At 41.8% G+C, this 18437-nt stretch overlaps 1 protein-coding gene across 2 annotated transcripts in view; it reads left to right on the top strand.

Annotated features, from left to right (window-relative positions):
* scn4ab (sodium channel, voltage-gated, type IV, alpha, b) overlaps positions 1-18437 on the top strand; it is a 33460-nt gene extending 15023 nt beyond the window's left edge. Inside the window, exons 6-31 of one of the 2 annotated variants that reach the window (XM_087840228.1) lie at positions 217-345; positions 692-783; positions 940-1212; positions 1286-1349; positions 1437-1578; positions 3364-3564; positions 3633-3741; positions 4527-4765; positions 4895-4966; positions 5046-5147; positions 5267-5623; positions 7655-7856; positions 7954-8192; positions 8384-8483; positions 8633-8787; positions 10499-10672; positions 11919-12041; positions 12129-12413; positions 12588-12641; positions 14147-14286; positions 14367-14469; positions 14562-14832; positions 14964-15585; positions 15685-15829; positions 15908-15985; positions 17077-18437. In XM_087840228.1, coding sequence (XP_087696354.1) covers positions 217-345; positions 692-783; positions 940-1212; positions 1286-1349; positions 1437-1578; positions 3364-3564; positions 3633-3741; positions 4527-4765; positions 4895-4966; positions 5046-5147; positions 5267-5623; positions 7655-7856; positions 7954-8192; positions 8384-8483; positions 8633-8787; positions 10499-10672; positions 11919-12041; positions 12129-12413; positions 12588-12641; positions 14147-14286; positions 14367-14469; positions 14562-14832; positions 14964-15585; positions 15685-15829; positions 15908-15985; positions 17077-17427 — 4822 coding nt within the window. In that variant the 3' untranslated portion in view covers positions 17428-18437. Of the gene's footprint in view, positions 1-216; positions 346-691; positions 784-939; positions 1213-1285; positions 1350-1436; positions 1579-3363; positions 3565-3632; positions 3742-4526; positions 4766-4894; positions 4967-5045; positions 5148-5266; positions 5624-7654; positions 7857-7950; positions 8193-8383; positions 8484-8632; positions 8788-10498; positions 10673-11918; positions 12042-12128; positions 12414-12587; positions 12642-14146; positions 14287-14366; positions 14470-14561; positions 14833-14963; positions 15586-15684; positions 15830-15907; positions 15986-17076 lie in introns of both variants that reach the window. The other variant, XM_087840227.1, reaches the window with a different exon arrangement.

The raw sequence follows: 18437 nt of genomic DNA, 5'->3' as shown, positions 1-18437 counted from the left end.
CTGATCAGCTGAGTGAGATGGTCAGGTGATGATCCTCACAAAACTGTCACTTTCTTTACAAACTCCACCATGACCTGGATGACCGATACCTACACAGACATATGTAAGGGTCAGAAATCCAGTGTTAAGTCCAGTTGGGGATTTTGCTTTGCTGCTATAATACCCTGCTGATGTGTGTTTTATGTTTTTTATTTTCTCTGTTTCCTTGTTGAACAGATATGTGTTCACAGGCATCTACACATTTGAAGCATCTATCAAAGTTTTGTCTCGAGGATTCTGCATCGGAGACTTCACCTTCTTCAGAGACCCATGGAATTGGCTGGACTTCATGGTCATCAGCATGGCGTAATAATCAATCATACACTTGATGTATTAATCAGACAGCATACGCTTCATAAAATAACTGGCTTTGTAAACGGTGCTTTTTTATTAAGATGTAATTTTATTTCATTTTATTTGGCAAAATGAAAAAAAGAAGCCTCAGAAGCAGCTTTAACTGTAAAAGCAAAATATTTTATTTTAGATGGAAGCTATTTATATTCCATCTTCATAGTTAAATTTCAAACAACATTTAGTAATTAAAGGAAAATGATGCAAGTGACGATGATTAGAATGATTACAAAGGTGAAAAAAATTATGAAAATAGTGACAATGATCAGAGATGAAGGTGTTGATGATGTGTCTATTCCAGATATTTGACGGAATTTGTGGATTTGGGAAATGTGTCAGCATTGAGGACATTCCGAGTTCTTCGAGCTCTTAAAACGATTACCGTCATCCCTGGTCAGTGTGTGTGTGTATGACTGGATTTTGGATGTTAAGTGCACCTAAAAAACAAAAAACGTGTTTAACCACCAAACAAACTTCAGCGATTTTAGTCTCCCTGTAGTGATGACTTTGTTGTTTGTGATTAGACTTTAACACCCATCCAATCCGCAGGTCTGAAAACAATTGTTGGAGCTCTCATCCAATCAGTGAAGAAGCTTGCTGATGTCATGATTCTGACAGTTTTCTGCCTCAGTGTCTTCGCTCTGATTGGTCTTCAGCTTTTCATGGGAAACCTGAGGCAAAAATGTGTCCTGATGCCACCACCATTTCTTAGCAACCACACGTCAGACAGTAATCTTAACACCAGTTTCTATGGCAATGACACTTACAGCAACAACACGGGAACCAGTAACTTTGACTTCTACGAGTACATCAACAACCCAGGTAGGAATACTTTAAGGGTTAGGATTAAGGTTCTCTGAAGAACATAGCTGTAACCCCAGTCTGTCTGTCACAGAGAATCATTACTACTATCCTGGTCATGCTGATGCTCTGCTGTGTGGAAACAGCTCTGATGCTGGGTATGTCAACATAATGATACAAATAATAGTAAATGGCAATAATAGTAATGTTAACATGAGCACAGATGATGACAACAATGTGTCCAGGGTCTGTCCGGATGGTTACGTCTGTATGAAGGCAGGGAGAAACCCAAACTACGGCTACACCAGCTACGACACTTTCGGTTGGGCGTTCCTGGCTCTTTTCAGACTCATGACTCAGGACTTCTGGGAAAATCTGTTCCAGCTGGTCAGTAACTCGCTGGTCCACTATAGGCTGTTTCCACAAACTGTAAAAATGGACACATCCTCCATGTAGAAAAAGCTGCATACTTTCCAATCAATCAGGAGCCATTTGGTCTCTGCGAGAAAGTAAACCGACTACTTAACTGGCTTTTGAGTTCACTAAACTCTTTCCTAATGAAAACTGATGTTTGGATAGAAGCAGTTCACGCCAATTATCTCAAGTTGCTTGAAAATCTACACCCTACAATATTAGAGAGCACTCTAACAGCAAAATGCTCTATTAGGATGGTGTTATGGCATTTAAGATAAGATGGGACCTAAATGTTTAAGACCTTGTATGTGAGGAGCAGGATTTTAAATTCATAATAAATTTAACAGTCTCAGGTTCAAATTAAACTTTTTGTCGCTAATGCACAACCAAGTCCTGCAGTAGTACTGCTGAGTAAAAAAAACTCATAAAATATTTATGTGGCGTAATCAGGTTGTTAGTTTTTAACTGTTGCAAATCGGCAACGCCTGCCTTGAGAGGGTTAACAGGGAGCCAATGAAGAGAAGCCAGTATGGGGGAAATCGGCTGTCTTTATCAATATAATGTGTCTGTCTGTGTGTGTGTGTGTGTTTATTGTTGGTTTATTCATTTGTAAGGAACCCCGTTAGCCTCCACAACAGTGGTTTCATGTCTTGTTTCATGTCATGGCCCAAACCATCAAATACAATCAAATTTAAATGTCTGTGTGTGTCTGTGTGTGTGTGTGTGTGTGTGTGTGTGTCTGTGTGTCTGTGTGTGTGTGTGTGTGTGTGTGTGTGTGTGTCTGTGTGTGTGTGTGTGTGTGTGTGTGTGTGTCTGTGTGTGTGTAAGCCTGTATGTACACAAACCTCTGCATCCAATTCTTGTTTTTTAAAGTGATTCATGATGTGTGACATACAATCCCTCACTGCAGTTCACCAATACCATCAAAAGCCCTAAAATACTACGAGATTCATGCTCATGATGAGTGGATGGAAACTTCTGACCGATGACTACCCTACTGATGATGATTTAAAATATTACATAGCTCAGACCTGTCGTGACTGATTTTCACTTCAGTTCTTGTGTAATTTGGCATACTTCAGGCTTTTCATTCTGTTTCCCACAACATTGGTTTGTCCCTTGAGTAAAGAGCTTTTTATGCTTTAATGATTTATAGGTCAGAGTTCAGAGGCTCAATACACACAAGAAAAAAATTTCATTTGAAAATGGTCAGGGACAAGGACTGGATTGAAAATGGATGAAAAAAACATCCAATGTAAAAAGAAGAACTTTGAAAAAGCTTGAAAAAATGTGAAAAACTATTGGTCAAGAGCATTTTTTTAAATTACAAGACAATCTGGCTCCTTGGAAGAAACATATGGAGAACTGAGGGGTGGCATTTGGACATTACGTCCATTTTTGAGATACAGTCTGTTTCCTGACTTCCCATGATGCATTGCCATGTTACGTTTCATTCGGTTTCTAACTTTCTCAGAATTTAGGATGAAAAATATTTGTGTTACGTTTGAAATATTTGACAGCTTGAAACAGCATAACTGCAGATATAAACATCATAAAGAGAACAAATACACCTGTGTGATGTCATCACAAAGAAGGGCCATTTACCATTTTACCAAATAAACACAAAATAAATGAGTGCAGAATTAAATGAGAACATAAACAGGGCAACAGTGTCATACATCTTATATATTATGAGACAAACCAAGAGCCAAAGCACATACAGCAGTTCCGCCCACCTGTCCTTTTGTTTCTATGCAGACGTTGCGAGCCGCCGGTAAAACCTACATGATCTTCTTTGTGGTCGTCATCTTTCTCGGGTCATTTTACCTCATTAACCTCATCCTGGCTGTGGTCGCCATGGCGTACGCCGAGCAGAATCAAGCCACCATCGCTGAAGCCAAACAGAAGGAGGAGGAGTACGCTCAGATGCTGGAGGCGCTGAAGAGGAGAGAAGAGGAGGTCTGATCAGAGGCATGAAAACTTGCACAGGATCATTTAAACACAGCTGAATCTTTGTTTTATTACAGCAGGCAACCAGGACGGCAGAGCTGTTAGAGGATGCAGACCCAACACTGCAGAAGAAAAATTCATCTACAGATTTAAACAGCCACAAGCTAGAGCACAATGCAATGGAAGGTACATACACCTGTGTCATGTTACCTCTAACACAGAGCCTGTGGGATGTCCTGTCATTATGACCAACCAGGTCAAACTGTTCAGAGGTAGATGTCAAGCACCTTGCGGGAAAAACGCAGCTGGTCGTGTTCATTTGAATGGTCCCTATGTAAAGTCTCTTTAAAAGCATTTTGAAGTCTCTGGTAAAATCTGCTGCAGCTGAAAATACCAACCTACAGTGTCCAAATAGCATCATCTCCAATGTTCATAAATGTCTATAGTCATTGTTCAGCTGCTTTCGAATACATTTGGTCTAAAATGTTTACAGGCACATTAATGAGCTCAAATCACTTGCAGCTTTCATGTATTTCCCACAAACAGCAGAAACATGTTAAACCAAAGGTTGAATTTAACTTTGAGCTACTGCTATGCAGCAGAAGGTGAAATGAACAAAGACTCCAGAGGAGAGATTTAAACCACAGTGGTAATGAGTAATAGCTACAGCAAGAACAAGGGAGATGAAAATTAACCTTCTTTACCTGGAGATAGAAATTCAGTCTAAAATTTTAAACAATCTCGCTTGACTTCTGATCTCTGGCTTGTGACAGTATGCAGAGCAAAAGCATAACACAAACAGAAAGCCTTCACTGTACTTATAACCTCTGTGAAGCTCTTTGTCTTAAAATGAACACTGCATAAATCCCATTTAATTGGTCTGTGACATTTGTATATGATATGTGCACGTCAGGACCTTTAGAGAAAATCTCAATAAAGCTCATGCTTCACCAATCAGTTGTGACTTTCAGAATTTGAGGATGACCAGAGGCCGTGTCCTCCATGTTGGTATGTGTTCGCTGACATCTTCCTGAAGTGGAACTGTTGTGGCTGTTGGCGATGGCTCAAGCAGTGGCTCTTAATCATTGTTATGGATCCGTTTGTGGACCTCACCATCACCATCTGCATCGTCCTCAACACTGTCTTCATGGCTATGGAGCATTATCCAATGACAGAGGAGTTTGAGGAGCTGCTGAGTGTTGGGAATCTGGTCAGTGATAGAGTCATACAATGTGATCCTGATTAGATGCATTCAGCTCACATGAATGTTACACTCTGTTAAACACAGTAAAGATCTTAACATATTTGGATGTCTGACCCCTCACCTCTAAACCCCCAGGTCTTCACAGGTATCTTTACAGCTGAAATGGTCCTTAAGCTTCTGGCCATGGACCCGTATTACTACTTCCAGGTCAGACTTTGCGTTTGTTTACTGATGATTCACAGCTGTTCCTATAGTAACATTTTTGTACATTTTGTCATGGCTGTAGGTGGGCTGGAACATCTTTGACAGCATCATTGTCACCATGAGTCTGGTTGAACTGGGATTAGCTAACGTTCAGGGCCTATCAGTGTTACGCTCATTCCGACTGGTCAGTGCATCATCATCATTGTCATTACCATCATCACTTACTCAGAAAGTGAATGAAAAATTATATTAGTGCTAGTCTGTCTTCTCACCCTTATCTCACATGCCTCTTCACCTTTACAGATGCGAGTATTTAAGCTGGCCAAGTCCTGGCCAACCCTGAACATGCTGATAAAGATCATCGGGAACTCGGTGGGGGCTCTTGGGAACCTGACTCTGGTTCTTGCCATCATTGTCTTCATCTTTGCTGTCGTCGGCATGCAGCTGTTTGGGAAGAACTATAAAGACTGCGTCTGTCGCATTGCAGAGGACTGTGAGCTTCCTCGCTGGCATATGTATGACTTCTTCCACTCCTTCCTCATCATCTTCAGAGTGCTGTGCGGTGAGTGGATAGAGACCATGTGGGACTGTATGGAGGTGTCGGATCAGACCATGTGTCTGACTGTCTTCATGATGGTCCTGGTTATTGGAAACCTGGTGGTGAGTATCTGACTAGAAAGTACTTTTTCCTAAATCTGTTTCTTATTGTTTCAGGTTTTGAAAGTCAAAGGTATATGGTGACATTTACAGAAAGGCAAGCAAAGACGATAAACCCAGCGTTTTTGTTTTAACACAAGCCTCATCAACCATTCACAGCAGATTTTTTTCCCATGCTCTTTCTATCTAACATTCACATGCATTGATGCATCAGAGATAAACCTGAGGTTAGTATCTTGCCCAAGGATATTTGGCATGCAGATTGGTGGACATTGGTGCACTGGTGGTGAGATGCTAAATAAACCTGATGTACCCAAACTTTAGGGTGCACTAGGAACGTCTGACAGAGGCCCAAATCCAAAAGCTCTTCAACTCCCACCTGTGGTGGAGTTTTTAAGGCATTCTAATGGAGGTTGGTGACATTGAGTTCCATTAGATCATGTTCCACACCTCCACACCATTGCTGTGGTTACTGCAAGGGGCTACGGCTGCAAGGAAAACACAGGAGATCAAGGGAGCTGTCAGGCTAAAGGAGGTGTCTTATTGGGCTTGGTTAGCCTGTGGGACTCCAGAGGCAGCTGACAAGTGCTAGCAGGCTAAACGACTTGGGCTCTGACAGTGGCTGATGCAAAAACTTGGGCGTGGGACGAGTTTGGTGAGACCATGGAACAACACTTTTTGACAGCCTCATGGCGACTCTGATAAACTGTCTGATGACTCACACAAATGGTCCGTGGCTATGCCCCTGGGGTGGACAAGATTTGCCCTAAGTTCCTTAAGGCTCTGGATGTTGTGAGGCTCTCTTGGTTGACACGTCTTTGCAATGTTGAGTAGAGTCCTGGGACAGTGCCTCTGATTTCCATTTGTGAAAAGGGGGAAAAGAGGGTGTGCTCCAACTACAGGGGGCTCATGTCTTTGAAGGTTCTCAGTCATCCAGGTCATCGTAGTCAAAGGAGCTTGCAAAGAAAAGCGTCTGGACTTCTTTAAGTTGCTTGAAGACGTTTCACCTCTCATCCGAGAAGCTTCTCCAGTTCTAAGGTCAAATGGTGGGGAGTCCCAGATTTAAACCTAGTGGGAGTATCCCCCCGCAGAGGGACAAAAGGACCCCCTGATGATCCTCTAATCGCCTGAGCCAAGGCGTGAAACTGGGTGTGGCTTCTTCGAAAGAAGCCTTCTATGTCCACTGTGAGCGACCATCTTTGAACAGAGGCGGTGGTTTACGACACCAACTGTCTGCCATCTATAATCCAGTTTTGAGTTCCCTCCCCAGACGCCTTAACGCCCTCTCACATTCTGGGCCATCTGACCTCAGGAATTTGCATGATAAGGTGGGGCCAGGTTTCACAATGAGCTCACCCGAAACCCTGGCTGATTGGGACCCACACCCAGTTTCACACCTTGGCTCAGGCGATTAGAGGATCATCAGGGGGTCCTTTTGTCCCTCTGTGGGGGGAAACTCCCACTAGGTTTAAATCTGGGACTCCCCACCATTTGACCTTAGAACTGAAGAAGCTTCTCGGATGAAGGTGAAACGTCTTCAACTTAAAGAAGTCCAGACGCTTTTCTTTGCAAGCTCCTTTGACTACAGGGGGATCACACTCCTCAACCCCCCTGGGACTCATGCTGTTCCATGTTCTCACCACACTCAAGTTTTTTGCATCAGACACTGCCAGAGTCCAACTTCATTTGAGCTGCCTTTGGAGCTCCACAGGCTTGGCAAGCCCACGCCAAGTAGATTTAAATCTGCTTCCAGAGATGATAGCTAAATGCACCCACAAGATGCCAGTAAATCAAAGGATGACGTAAACAGGCAATGAGAGAAGCTCTGTGACAGAACACTGAGATGTGAGGCGAGAGATTGCTTTCATGTTTTGGTTTAATTGATATTGATTTATAGGTTTTACTGAGCAAGCAGTGCCTGTCTTGCATTCACTGATAAAACTGTTATTTTTTCATTCTGAATGTGTTCCTAAATTAGTTTCTTCTTATTTTAGGCCATGAATCTGTTTCTAAAGCTTTTCCCTTTTGTTGCAGGTCCTGAATCTTTTCCTGGCCTTGTTGCTGAGTTCTTTCAGTGGTGATAATCTAGCAGCTACAGAAGATGAAGGAGAAAACAATTTACAAATCGCCATAAACCGGATTAACCAGGCTGTGGCCTGGACCAAGTTCTGGATCCTGGAACACATCTGGGCTTTAGTGAGAAATAAGAAACAAGTCAACCAAGACCAGTCCAGTGGTACAAGCCATGTTTCAGATGTTTATTGTTTATTAGTGTTATGTGTAAAGAAAAAAAGCTTTAATTTATTGGGTTTAATGTCCATTTACTTTAGCAGTCAGTTGTGAGGAAGACGACACAATGATGAAGGAGGTATTACCTTTGACCTTTGTGACCTCAGATGAACCAGAGCCCCACGACAAAGCCTCTAGCTTTAACCATGGCATCCTGACCAGTAACTACCATAACATTGCATTCCTGCGGGTCCCAATAGCCGAGGCCGAGTCCTACTTTGACATACGTGAAAATGAAGAGGAAGAGGAAGATGACCTGGATGAAGAAGAGAAGTACTCACAAGTAATCCCTGTTGTTGTTCCTTTCTATTCTATGGACCTTTTTTCACAGCAGCATGACGCAGTAGCTAGTATAGGTAAACACAGGTAATTTAGGCTCTGCTCCTGTATTAATGTCATTAGTGTTGGATTAGTTTTAGTAATTATGTATTAGTGTTGTCTTTATCAAAGTTTAACTGCTCTCTTTTTGTTCAGGGCGACATGTCATCAGTCTGCAGTACTGCAGATTTTCGTCCTGAAGTCCCAAAGGAGGAAGATGAAGAAACAAACACGCCTGTGGACTGCTGCAGCGACAGTAGGCACATGCATGCATTCATAGACAAACATTAGCGATTGTGATTATAAGGTGAAGCGTTCCTTGTGGACCGACTGCAAAGTTAAATGTGTGCTGTGGTTTCATTGGCCAATTCAAACACTGCATTTGTTTGTTAATTGATATTTCAGAGTTTTACAGTGGCTGTCCACTCCTGGACATAGAAACTTCCCAGGGCCGTGGGAAAGTCTGGTTTAATTTCAGGAGAACTTGTTTCACTATTGTAGAGAACAACTACTTTGAGACATTCATCATATTCATGATCCTGCTGAGCAGCGGTGCTCTGGTAAAACCTTCATTTCTTCTTCTGAGTTTTTTATGTTTTGTTCTGCTTGTAATATTTTTGTTTTATTAATCTTCATAATTCTGATTGCTGCTCAGTTTTCTCAGTGCTGATTGGTTTGTTTTGATCATGTGACTGAGCAGGTCAGAAATGACTGGTTCGTATTTGTGCAGTGATTACTAACCTGTGGAGACAGTGTGGGCAAGCACATGTCGGCTACTAATATGTCTGCTTCAGGTTTTACAGGTGAGATATAACAAATACCCCTACATGAACACACGACAACTCAAAGAAACACCTTTTAATCAGCATTCAGCATCAAGTCAATTAAACTTTTATGAAGCTCAGTTTCAAGCTGCTTTCGTGTTATTGAAATTACTGTTCCTGGAACACTAGAGGATCAACAATTGACTGGCCCACGCGCTTGCCTAACCCAAATGTGATAGAACACAACCGGGAGGTTATGTTTCAATCCATCCAACACCGCCAGGTGGCACCTCAGACTGTCCAGGAGCATCATCTTATCAGAAAGAGGCTCTGACATTGTCACCCATGCATACAACACAAACTACAGAGTGCCAATTGTTGGTTGCTGCAATGAAATTTTAACAAAATAGACCAGCCTGCTGCATCCTTTTTTCAGTTAGATTTTCAGGATGTTGTCTGTAGGTAGGTCTGGGATGGGCAACTCCAGGGTTAGGGAGCAGGTTGCGTCCTTGATTGAACACTGCTGATTTAAATGGCTAAATGACCTCCTCAGCATGTCGTGAAGTTCTCCAGAGGCCTGGTAATGAACTAATCGTGTGATTCAGGTGTGTTGACCCAAGGTGAGATCTAAAACCTGCAGGACACCGGCCCTTGAGGCCTGGAGTTCGACACGCTTGATTTAGGTTGATAATTTTAATTTCTATCAAACATTGTGGCATCCTTTCACTCCTAACACATTACCCAGCTCTTATCGGTACAGATATCCAGTGTGGGGTTTTTCCAACTGAGGACTAATGTGTTTTCACAGTGGTCCTCTAACTTTTATGAGCAGTGTACAAAAATGGGTAAGGTTCAAACTTTATTTTTTCACTATGTAAAATGTGCAACTGGAACTTCTTGTTCAGAAACGGATTATTCTGCACTTCCGTTCTCCTTTTCATTTGAGATGATTAGGCTTTAAATAAACTCAGAATTTAAGTGACAGGTTAACCGAGAGGTCAGGTTTGAATGCCTGAGTGAGTGACATGATAAACTCTTAGTGTTTGTAACAAGTGTTCTGATGGTGCCATCGCCATCAGTTTGCTGATGTCTGAAACTGAAGCGAAATACCACCTTAATCTTGAAAATACCTTTGCCTGGAATACCTGGAACTACCTGAAAATACCTGCAAGATACAATCCAAAGTGACCTGTGAGCTCTTTGGTGTGATCAGAATGGAGGCCTTTTAAAAAAAAATAACTCGGCGTTTAAGACAAAAAGAACCAAGTCCTTTACTGTTAGGGTTAGGGTTTGAGCCACTTTTTTGTATTTTAGCAAATGAGTTTGGTAAAATTATCAGAGGAATAAACTAAAGCAGTATAAAACTGTTTGTGTCTATCAAGTGTAGAAAGCAGTTTAATCTTGTTGAAAATGTCTGTGTTGGTTTATTTTAATAAATATCACTCTACAAGCGGATGCACTACACAGTGAACTTTCCATGTGGTGACTAAAGCTGATTTGAAAACAGGCTTTTGAAGATGTCTACATGGAGCAGCGTCGGGTCATAAAGACAATCCTGGAGTATGCGGATCAGGTGTTCACCTACGTGTTCGTGGTGGAGATGGTTCTCAAGTGGGTCGCCTATGGATTCAAGACCTACTTCACCAACGCCTGGTGCTGGCTTGACTTCCTCATTGTAGATGTAAGAACAGAATGGATGATTACCAAAGATGCTGTTGATCTTTTGTTTTTCTATGATACAACTGACAGACATTATGAAACATCCCAGATAGAAATTAAGATTGTTTTTGTTTGCTTATTTTAAATTATTACATACTTTGCATCTCATTAAATGTGCACTAATTTCTATAAACAGGAATGTGAACACGGGAGGTTAAAAATTCTACTTCAATTTCACTGAATCAACAACAGTCTGCCTGTTTGACCCACATAGCGTTCAGTCACTGTTCCTAGTGTTTTTGCAGGTTATGTTAAACACACAATGCTTCATGTACTTCACACTCGCCTGCCAGTCCCCGATGTCACTAAAAACAGGAAAAGAGTTCATCAGGCTAATTTCCGCCACCTGGAACTTAGCTTTCCTGGCACTGCCCCTTGAGCCCGCGGCACCACCCCTCCACTGGAGTGGAGCTAAAGACCTCTGCCTTACCTCCACATATTTTAAACACAACGAGGGTTTCTACAGACACAAACATGGATGTCCATGGGCTCCCCGGTGTCTCCCCAGACACTTGCATATAGTTTAATAAGGAGAGATCATTAGAAGGATTTGAACATAATTTATTGATGTTCAGAATTCAGTTTGAGGTATTTGGTGGTTCGACTACAATGGCCCATCACAGCAGAACAAAATCCCACTGGTGATAGGGATTAGGGCTGGACCCCTAGGAATCTTGATGCTGGTGGTGGAAATGAAGATGGAGATTTGAACGGAGGCTGAGTCATGAGAGGTGGTGATGGGGAGGAGGAGGGTTGTACCAAGGGGTCTGCAATGGAGTGGGTACACAGTGAGATTTACCCACAGCAAAGGCTGATTGGCCTGAAGAAGGTTGGACAAAAGATGACTGGACTAGAGCAGTGATGTCAAAATCAGCTGCACAGTGTGGGAGAGTTAATGAAAGCCTAGATTAGCCGCAATACCGGGAAAACAGACAGATATGTGACTACAGATATTCCTTATTGAACTTGTGCATAAGCTTCATTAGGGAGACTCCACCACAGTAATAAGGACAGGTTTCCATTCCTCCAGGTTCATGTCTAAACTGCTAATAAATCTGAATATTTCATACAGACTTCTGTTCATGCACAGCTTGTTTTAAATCAGAACAAAGTGTTTATTCTGGGGTCCTCACACCCTGTGGCGTAACAGTCTACTTTAGGAGGACATTAGTACTCTGACTTCACCACCAGTGTCATTTGTCTTTCAGGTGTCTCTGGTGTCGCTAACAGCAAATATCATGGGATACTCTGAGCTGGGAGCCATCAAGTCCTTGCGGACCCTAAGAGCTCTGAGGCCCCTGAGAGCCCTCTCCCGCTTTGAGGGGATGAAGGTGGGGCTAGCACATGTCTACAACCCTGTCAAGAGGGTCTCAGGGTGCTAGTAAATTTGTGTTTGACTGGTTGCTTTCTCACTGCAGGTGGTGGTTAATGCTCTGGTTGGAGCAGTCCCATCAATCTTCAACGTCCTCCTTGTGTGTCTGATCTTCTGGCTGATTTTCGGCATCATGGGCGTGAACCTGTTTGCAGGAAAGTTTTATTACTGCTTCAATGAGACATCGGAGGAGTTGTTTCTCCCTGAGACGGTTGACAACAAGACCCAGTGTTTGGCTCTGATTCAGGAAAACTTCACTGAGGTCCGCTGGAAGAACCTGAAGATCAACTACGACAATGTTGGAATGGGCTACCTGTCTCTGCTGCAAGTGGTTAGTCTGAACACCTGTGACTTCACAGAGAAATAACCCAATAGATCAATACAGAATAATTCTACTGACCTCACTGATCAGATATTGCTGTCATGATGTTTTGTGGGTCTTTACCTGCTGATTCTTGCAGTAGATGAACAGCTGAAACTGATGTTCAGGACTTTTGTCTTTCAGGCCACATTTAAAGGCTGGATGGATATCATGTATGCAGCAGTAGACTCAAGAGAGGTCAGTTGTACTGAAACGGTTACTGAGACTGTGCTGATACCGATGCACAGATCTCCTACTTGTGAGCAGATTTGTGTATTTAACAATGAAGTCTGATGGAAAGGGACAAGAATTTTTCATGTCAGAACGTTTCCGTGCTTCTGAGTTATTGTGGTTAGTCGGGTAAACCTAAGAAAAACATTTAAGCCATCACAACAATTTAGCTTATTTCATTTTGTTGGATTCCTAAACAATGCCCATTAGACGGGAAAGGAAATCAGATATCTAATGGCAACCAGTGTTGGGGAGTAATGGAATACATGTACTGGTGTTACGTATTTAAAATACAAAATATGAGTAACTGTATTCTGTTACAGTTACCATTTAAAATATGATATTCAGAATACAGTTACTTTGTTGAAATAAATGGATTACATGGCGGTCTTTTCCTGTTTCATATGTTTGGCTATGCTCTCTCTATTTTTGGTAATTCCACGCCGGTGGAAACCCAAACAAAACACGCATTATGAGGCTCAAATGTCTGTGTCTCTATCTCGCGGCCCATGTCACCTCTACTTGTGGTCCACATAATAACGTGAAGAAATATTATTTTAAAATGTATTATTCAAAAAATGATTTAATATGAATGCAATAGGCAGAGTGTTACAGTCATAGCCCTAAAGCATGTAACCTGATGGGCAGTGTAGTCCGTGCTGCAGGGAGAATGGACTGTCATACCCGTTATGTGTCTGTGAGCGAGGGAGGGAGAAAAAGGAAAAGTAGGAGCTGTCATGGAACAGAAACGGGAGCTGGAAGCATGTAAATATAATAATAACCACTGCAGCCAAGAAGAGAGCCTGACGAGCCCAGCTGTAAGTAAGCTATTAAGACTCGACTGTACACCGTGTTCTGTTTTCCTCTGAAACAATAAGTTCTGTTGGAGCAGCCTTTCAACGCCTCTCTCTGTCTCTGCTAGCAAAGTTGACCCAGAAAACAAAGTAAAGCTAGTTTTCAGCTGCGAACCCGACACAAACCCAACATATTAGCCAGAGGTCCCTTTACTACGGTTCGGAGCCGCGGACCTGTTTTATATACATGTGGAATAGTTTTCTATACGAGATCACTGCAAAAAGTGCAGCCTTACCTAATGTCCACCTACTGTTACTCATTTATATTAAGATTTAAACATCTAGTTGGTGTTGGTATGGAGAGTAACCTTCAGTAATAGTAATAAATCACACAGCAATAGTTCATTCATGTAGTTGTAAAAAGCATGATAATATATTAAGTAATCCAAAGTAACAGAATACGTTACTCTCATTGAGTAAAGTAACAGAATACGTTACAAAATACATTTTGGGGCATGTAATTTGTAGTGGAATACATTTAAAAAGTAACCTTCCCAACACTGATGGCAACACCCTAACCCCTGAAATAGTGTCCCCAGAGAATGACATCAGTCAACAGTTTTCATTCTCATCCTAACCTTTATCTTGGTTACCATGTTTACATTCTTGGGAGTGTAGGTGGAGTCCCAGCCAATGTATGAGGACAACCTGTACATGTACCTGTACTTCGTCTGCTTTATCATCTTTGGCTCATTCTTCACCCTCAACCTTTTCATCGGAGTCATTATAGATAACTTCAACCAGCAGAAAGCTAAGATAGGTTTTTACTCACTGACATCAATCATTTATTACTGGATTTCTATTTGCCAGCTGACTGTGTGCTGTTTTTTCTTTACATGGGGGGAGGTGATATTTTCATGACAGAGGAGCAGAAGAAGTATTACAACGCCATGAAGAAACTGGGCTCTAAGACACCTCAGAAACCTATCCCACGGCCTGAGGTCAGTTCGATTACTTCCTGTGAGCAGAAAACAGGATTAAAACATTTGGGATGGAGCAAGATTTAAATTGTTCCTTTATTTTTTGTGTCCAGAATAAGTTTCAGGGTCTGGTCTTTGACTTGGTGACCCAACGTTTTTTTGACGTTCTCATCATGGTGTTGATCTGTCTCAACATGGTGACTATGATGGTGGAAACAGATGAGCAGAGCAAGGACAAAGAAATCATCCTTTACTGGGTCAACCTTGTTTTCATCATCATCTTCTCCACAGAGTGCAGTCTAAAGATCATCGCTCTGCGGCAGCACTACTTTGCCGTCGGCTGGAATATCTTTGATTTTGTGGTGGTTATACTTTCCATTGCAGGTGAATCCATGTTTGAGAAAACTGACAATATTTAATATTTTTGTTTTTTAATTCACACGTTATAAAGAAGAATCTCATACTTTCTTTTCCCTTTCCACCTTCTTTCTTTTTTCCTTCCTTCCTTCCTTTAGGCCTTCTCCTTGCTGACATCATAGAAAAGTACTTTGTATCACCTACGCTCTTTCGTGTGATCCGATTGGCTCGTATTGGCCGAATCCTTCGTCTTATTCGTGGAGCCAAAGGGATCCGGACGCTGCTCTTTGCCTTGATGATGTCCCTTCCTGCTCTCTTCAACATTGGTCTCCTTCTCTTCCTCATCATGTTTATTTTCTCCATCTTTGGTATGTCTAACTTTGCCTACGTGAAGAAGGAAGCGATGATTGACGACATATTTAACTTTGAGAACTTTGGAAACAGTATGATCTGCCTCTTCATGATCACCACATCAGCAGGATGGGATGGTCTGCTAAATCCCATCATGAACACGCCCCCAGACTGTGACCCTGACTTTGAAAACCCAGGAACGACTGTCAGAGGGAACTGCGGCAGCCCAGCATTAGGCATCGTTTTCTTCACCACGTACATCATCATGTCCTTTTTGGTGGTGGTTAACATGTACATTGCCGTCATCCTGGAGAACTTCAGTGTAGCTACAGAGGAGAGCAGCGACCCACTGTGTGAAGATGACTTTGAGATGTTTTATGAAACCTGGGAAAAGTTTGATCCCGATGCCTCACAGTTCATACATTACAGGTGAGTCCACCTGTGTTTTAGTCTGGCTCTAATCTGAGATGTGGTGTTCTCTAAAGACCTGTAAGAATTAAGTTCTGTGGATTCTAATGTGTTCCTCAGTGAGCTGTCAGACTTCTGCGATGCTCTGCAGGATCCTCTGAGGATTCCCAAACCCAACGCTGCCACCCTGATCCAAATGGACCTGCCTTTGGTACCCGGAGAAAAGCTGCACTGTCTGGACATACTGCTTGCTCTCACTGCACAGGTAACCTCACCTGCTCATTTTTATAGCTTATTCTATTGGATCTTTATTATATTATACTATATTATATTACATTTATAGGTTTTAGGTGATTCCGGGGCCATGGACGCTCTAAAAGGCAACATGGAAGACAAGTTCACAGCCAACAACCCATCCAAGGTTCTGTTCGATTCTATCATAAAGTCTTTACCAGTGTCATGTACAGTTCTTGGGAGAGTTTGCACATGGGCATATTTAAGTACCAGTAATTGGTTTCCTTTCAGTACTGCTTTGAATTTGTGTAGAAGCTGTTATTACATCTGAGACCTGTTTATAGCTTAGCTTCATGCTTAGCTTGTCTAAATTTTTATTTCATGTTGAGATGTCTAACAGTCACACAAAGCTCTCATATATACGTAAATGACAAGTGACAAATGAATCTGTGGAGAAATCTTTGGAGAAAAGAAAAAAAATGCAAAAAACGTGAGTATGTTTGATGTGTCCAGTCAGAATGAGTATGTTCTTTGGCCAGACCAAAGACCCAGAGAAACAATCTCATAAAATCAAAACTTACATATTCTGGCAACCAGAGTTAGAGTTAGAATTGGTGTCTAATGAGGTTAAGATGGTTAACCTCTGTGTCACGGCCTTTTAAGCTTCAAAACAGAATAATCCAGGCCTGAGGTGGCAGCAGGTGGTTTGTTTCAGAACGCACTTCCAACGTGACTCTTTGAAAAATATATGCTGTTTATTTCTTGCAAAATTATGTACCAAATCATTTCTTACAACTTATAAACAAAAGTTAATCTAATTCCACAAGTTCACAGAGTGGTCAAAAAATCATTTTAAAAATGCTCCCGTCTTACCAGCTGACAACAAGGAAAACATTTCCACTAAGCATGCTCTGAGTTAATGCGAGGGTCCAAACAACTTTTCCAAAATTAAACTTTTAATTACACACTTTAATAGCAAAATAGCTTAAGTATGTTATAATGGATAAAAATTATGATTCACAAGAATTCAACAAAAATGGCCACAACACATTTCTGTCCTGACGGGAAATGAAGAGACATATTTAGAAGGCGATTTGTGGGCTCTTCATGTGTCGGTGAACATGCAGCAGATCAAGCTCAGTGTTTTTGTAATAGAGCAGCATTTTTATCTGTTCGTATTCAGTTAATGAAGAAAAAGAGTCAATTGGTCAAAAACATTTTTGACAGCTTGTCAGAAATATTATTTGTCTCTGATGCTGTGATCATTATGACATACAGGAGTCATATGAACCAATCAGCAGTACCCTGCGGAGGAAACAGGAAGAGGTAGCAGCGACAGTGATCCAGAGAGCGTACAGGAAGCACCTCCTTCAGCGGGGCAAGGTCAAACGGGCATCCTACAAATACGGCGAGAAGCTGGACAGACGACAGGACAAGCCACCAGAGACAGAAGCAACTCTTTCTGAAGGACTGAGTCAGCCGTACAGCGGCAGCCACGAGCAGACGGCTTCAGGTCAGGTGCATCCCACCCGGGTAGAGCTTCAGAGCGAGTTTGTTCTCCACGCCACCCCGCCGTGCAGCACTCATGAGTTTGTTCAAGATGAGAACCTGAGGGAATCTGTTGTGTGACAGCACACCTGTTCCTCCAGTTTCTCCTCTCACCTGTGGAAGCTGCAGCTGGCGTTCTTTCTACAAACTCAGCAGAGACTCTGTTTTTCCGGTGTGTTTGGAGGTTAACACCATGGTTAATGCAGGTGACCCTGATTATTGATTGTTTCTGAGTCACCTCGATCGACTCAAATGTTATGACGGATGTGTTTGAGATTGTATCTGAAACTGCCCGAGACAGTACTCATTAATTCATAACAGGCATGTGCTACTAACCTGAACCTAAGAGCTGACAGCCAATGAGAGTACAGCATGTTAGCAGGTGAAGAAGTTCTGGTTAAAGTAGTTCAAATATAACCACATGTTTACCTATTTAATTAACATTTCATCAACAAAAGACTACAAGTTGTTTGTATTCCAAGTTTTTAATACTTCCAGTTTGTTGAATGCAGCTGCAGGTGCTTTCTTTATGCAAAATCAAAGCTTCTGCAGAGTTGATAAAACGGGAAGTGTTGTTTTACTGGCTGAGGCAGCTTGTTTGCTGTATGCTGACACTGTTCCTGATTGGTGACACACTAATGACATAAAAGCAAACACCCCTCAAAGACTGCTGCACACCTTTTTAATAAAACATGTCCATGTACCTGGAAATGAAAAGAAATAAAACTGTTACACTGAAAATGGACAGCCAATAGGAACAGGCTGTTTTTGTGATGTAAACAGTGTTTATTCACTGAAGAAGAAGAGAAGTAATTTCTTTTTTCTCTTTTTATGGACTCTGCTGAGTTTCAGTGATCCTAAAACCTTTGTCTCTTCTCAAAATACATTTATGTTGTTTTTTACAGACTTGCAGGTGAACTTTGTCAAACTGTCTTCTTGTTGTTAAGAAGCTTTTGCTTCATGTGGTGGATGAGTCTCAGCCATTTGAGTGGTCAGTTGGATGGAGGATAGTTGTGACCTGCAGTAAAACAAAGCTTCTGTAAGTGTTGTCATGACGTTTATGTCTGTTCATATCAATAAAGTTTTCCGAT

This window comes from Neolamprologus brichardi, chromosome 4, assembly GCF_056152115.1.
Source record: "Neolamprologus brichardi isolate AB-2024 chromosome 4, ASM5615211v1, whole genome shotgun sequence".
In the NCBI taxonomy this organism is placed as follows: domain Eukaryota; kingdom Metazoa; phylum Chordata; class Actinopteri; order Cichliformes; family Cichlidae; genus Neolamprologus; species Neolamprologus brichardi.
This window is presented reverse-complemented; position numbering and strand designations above follow the sequence as displayed.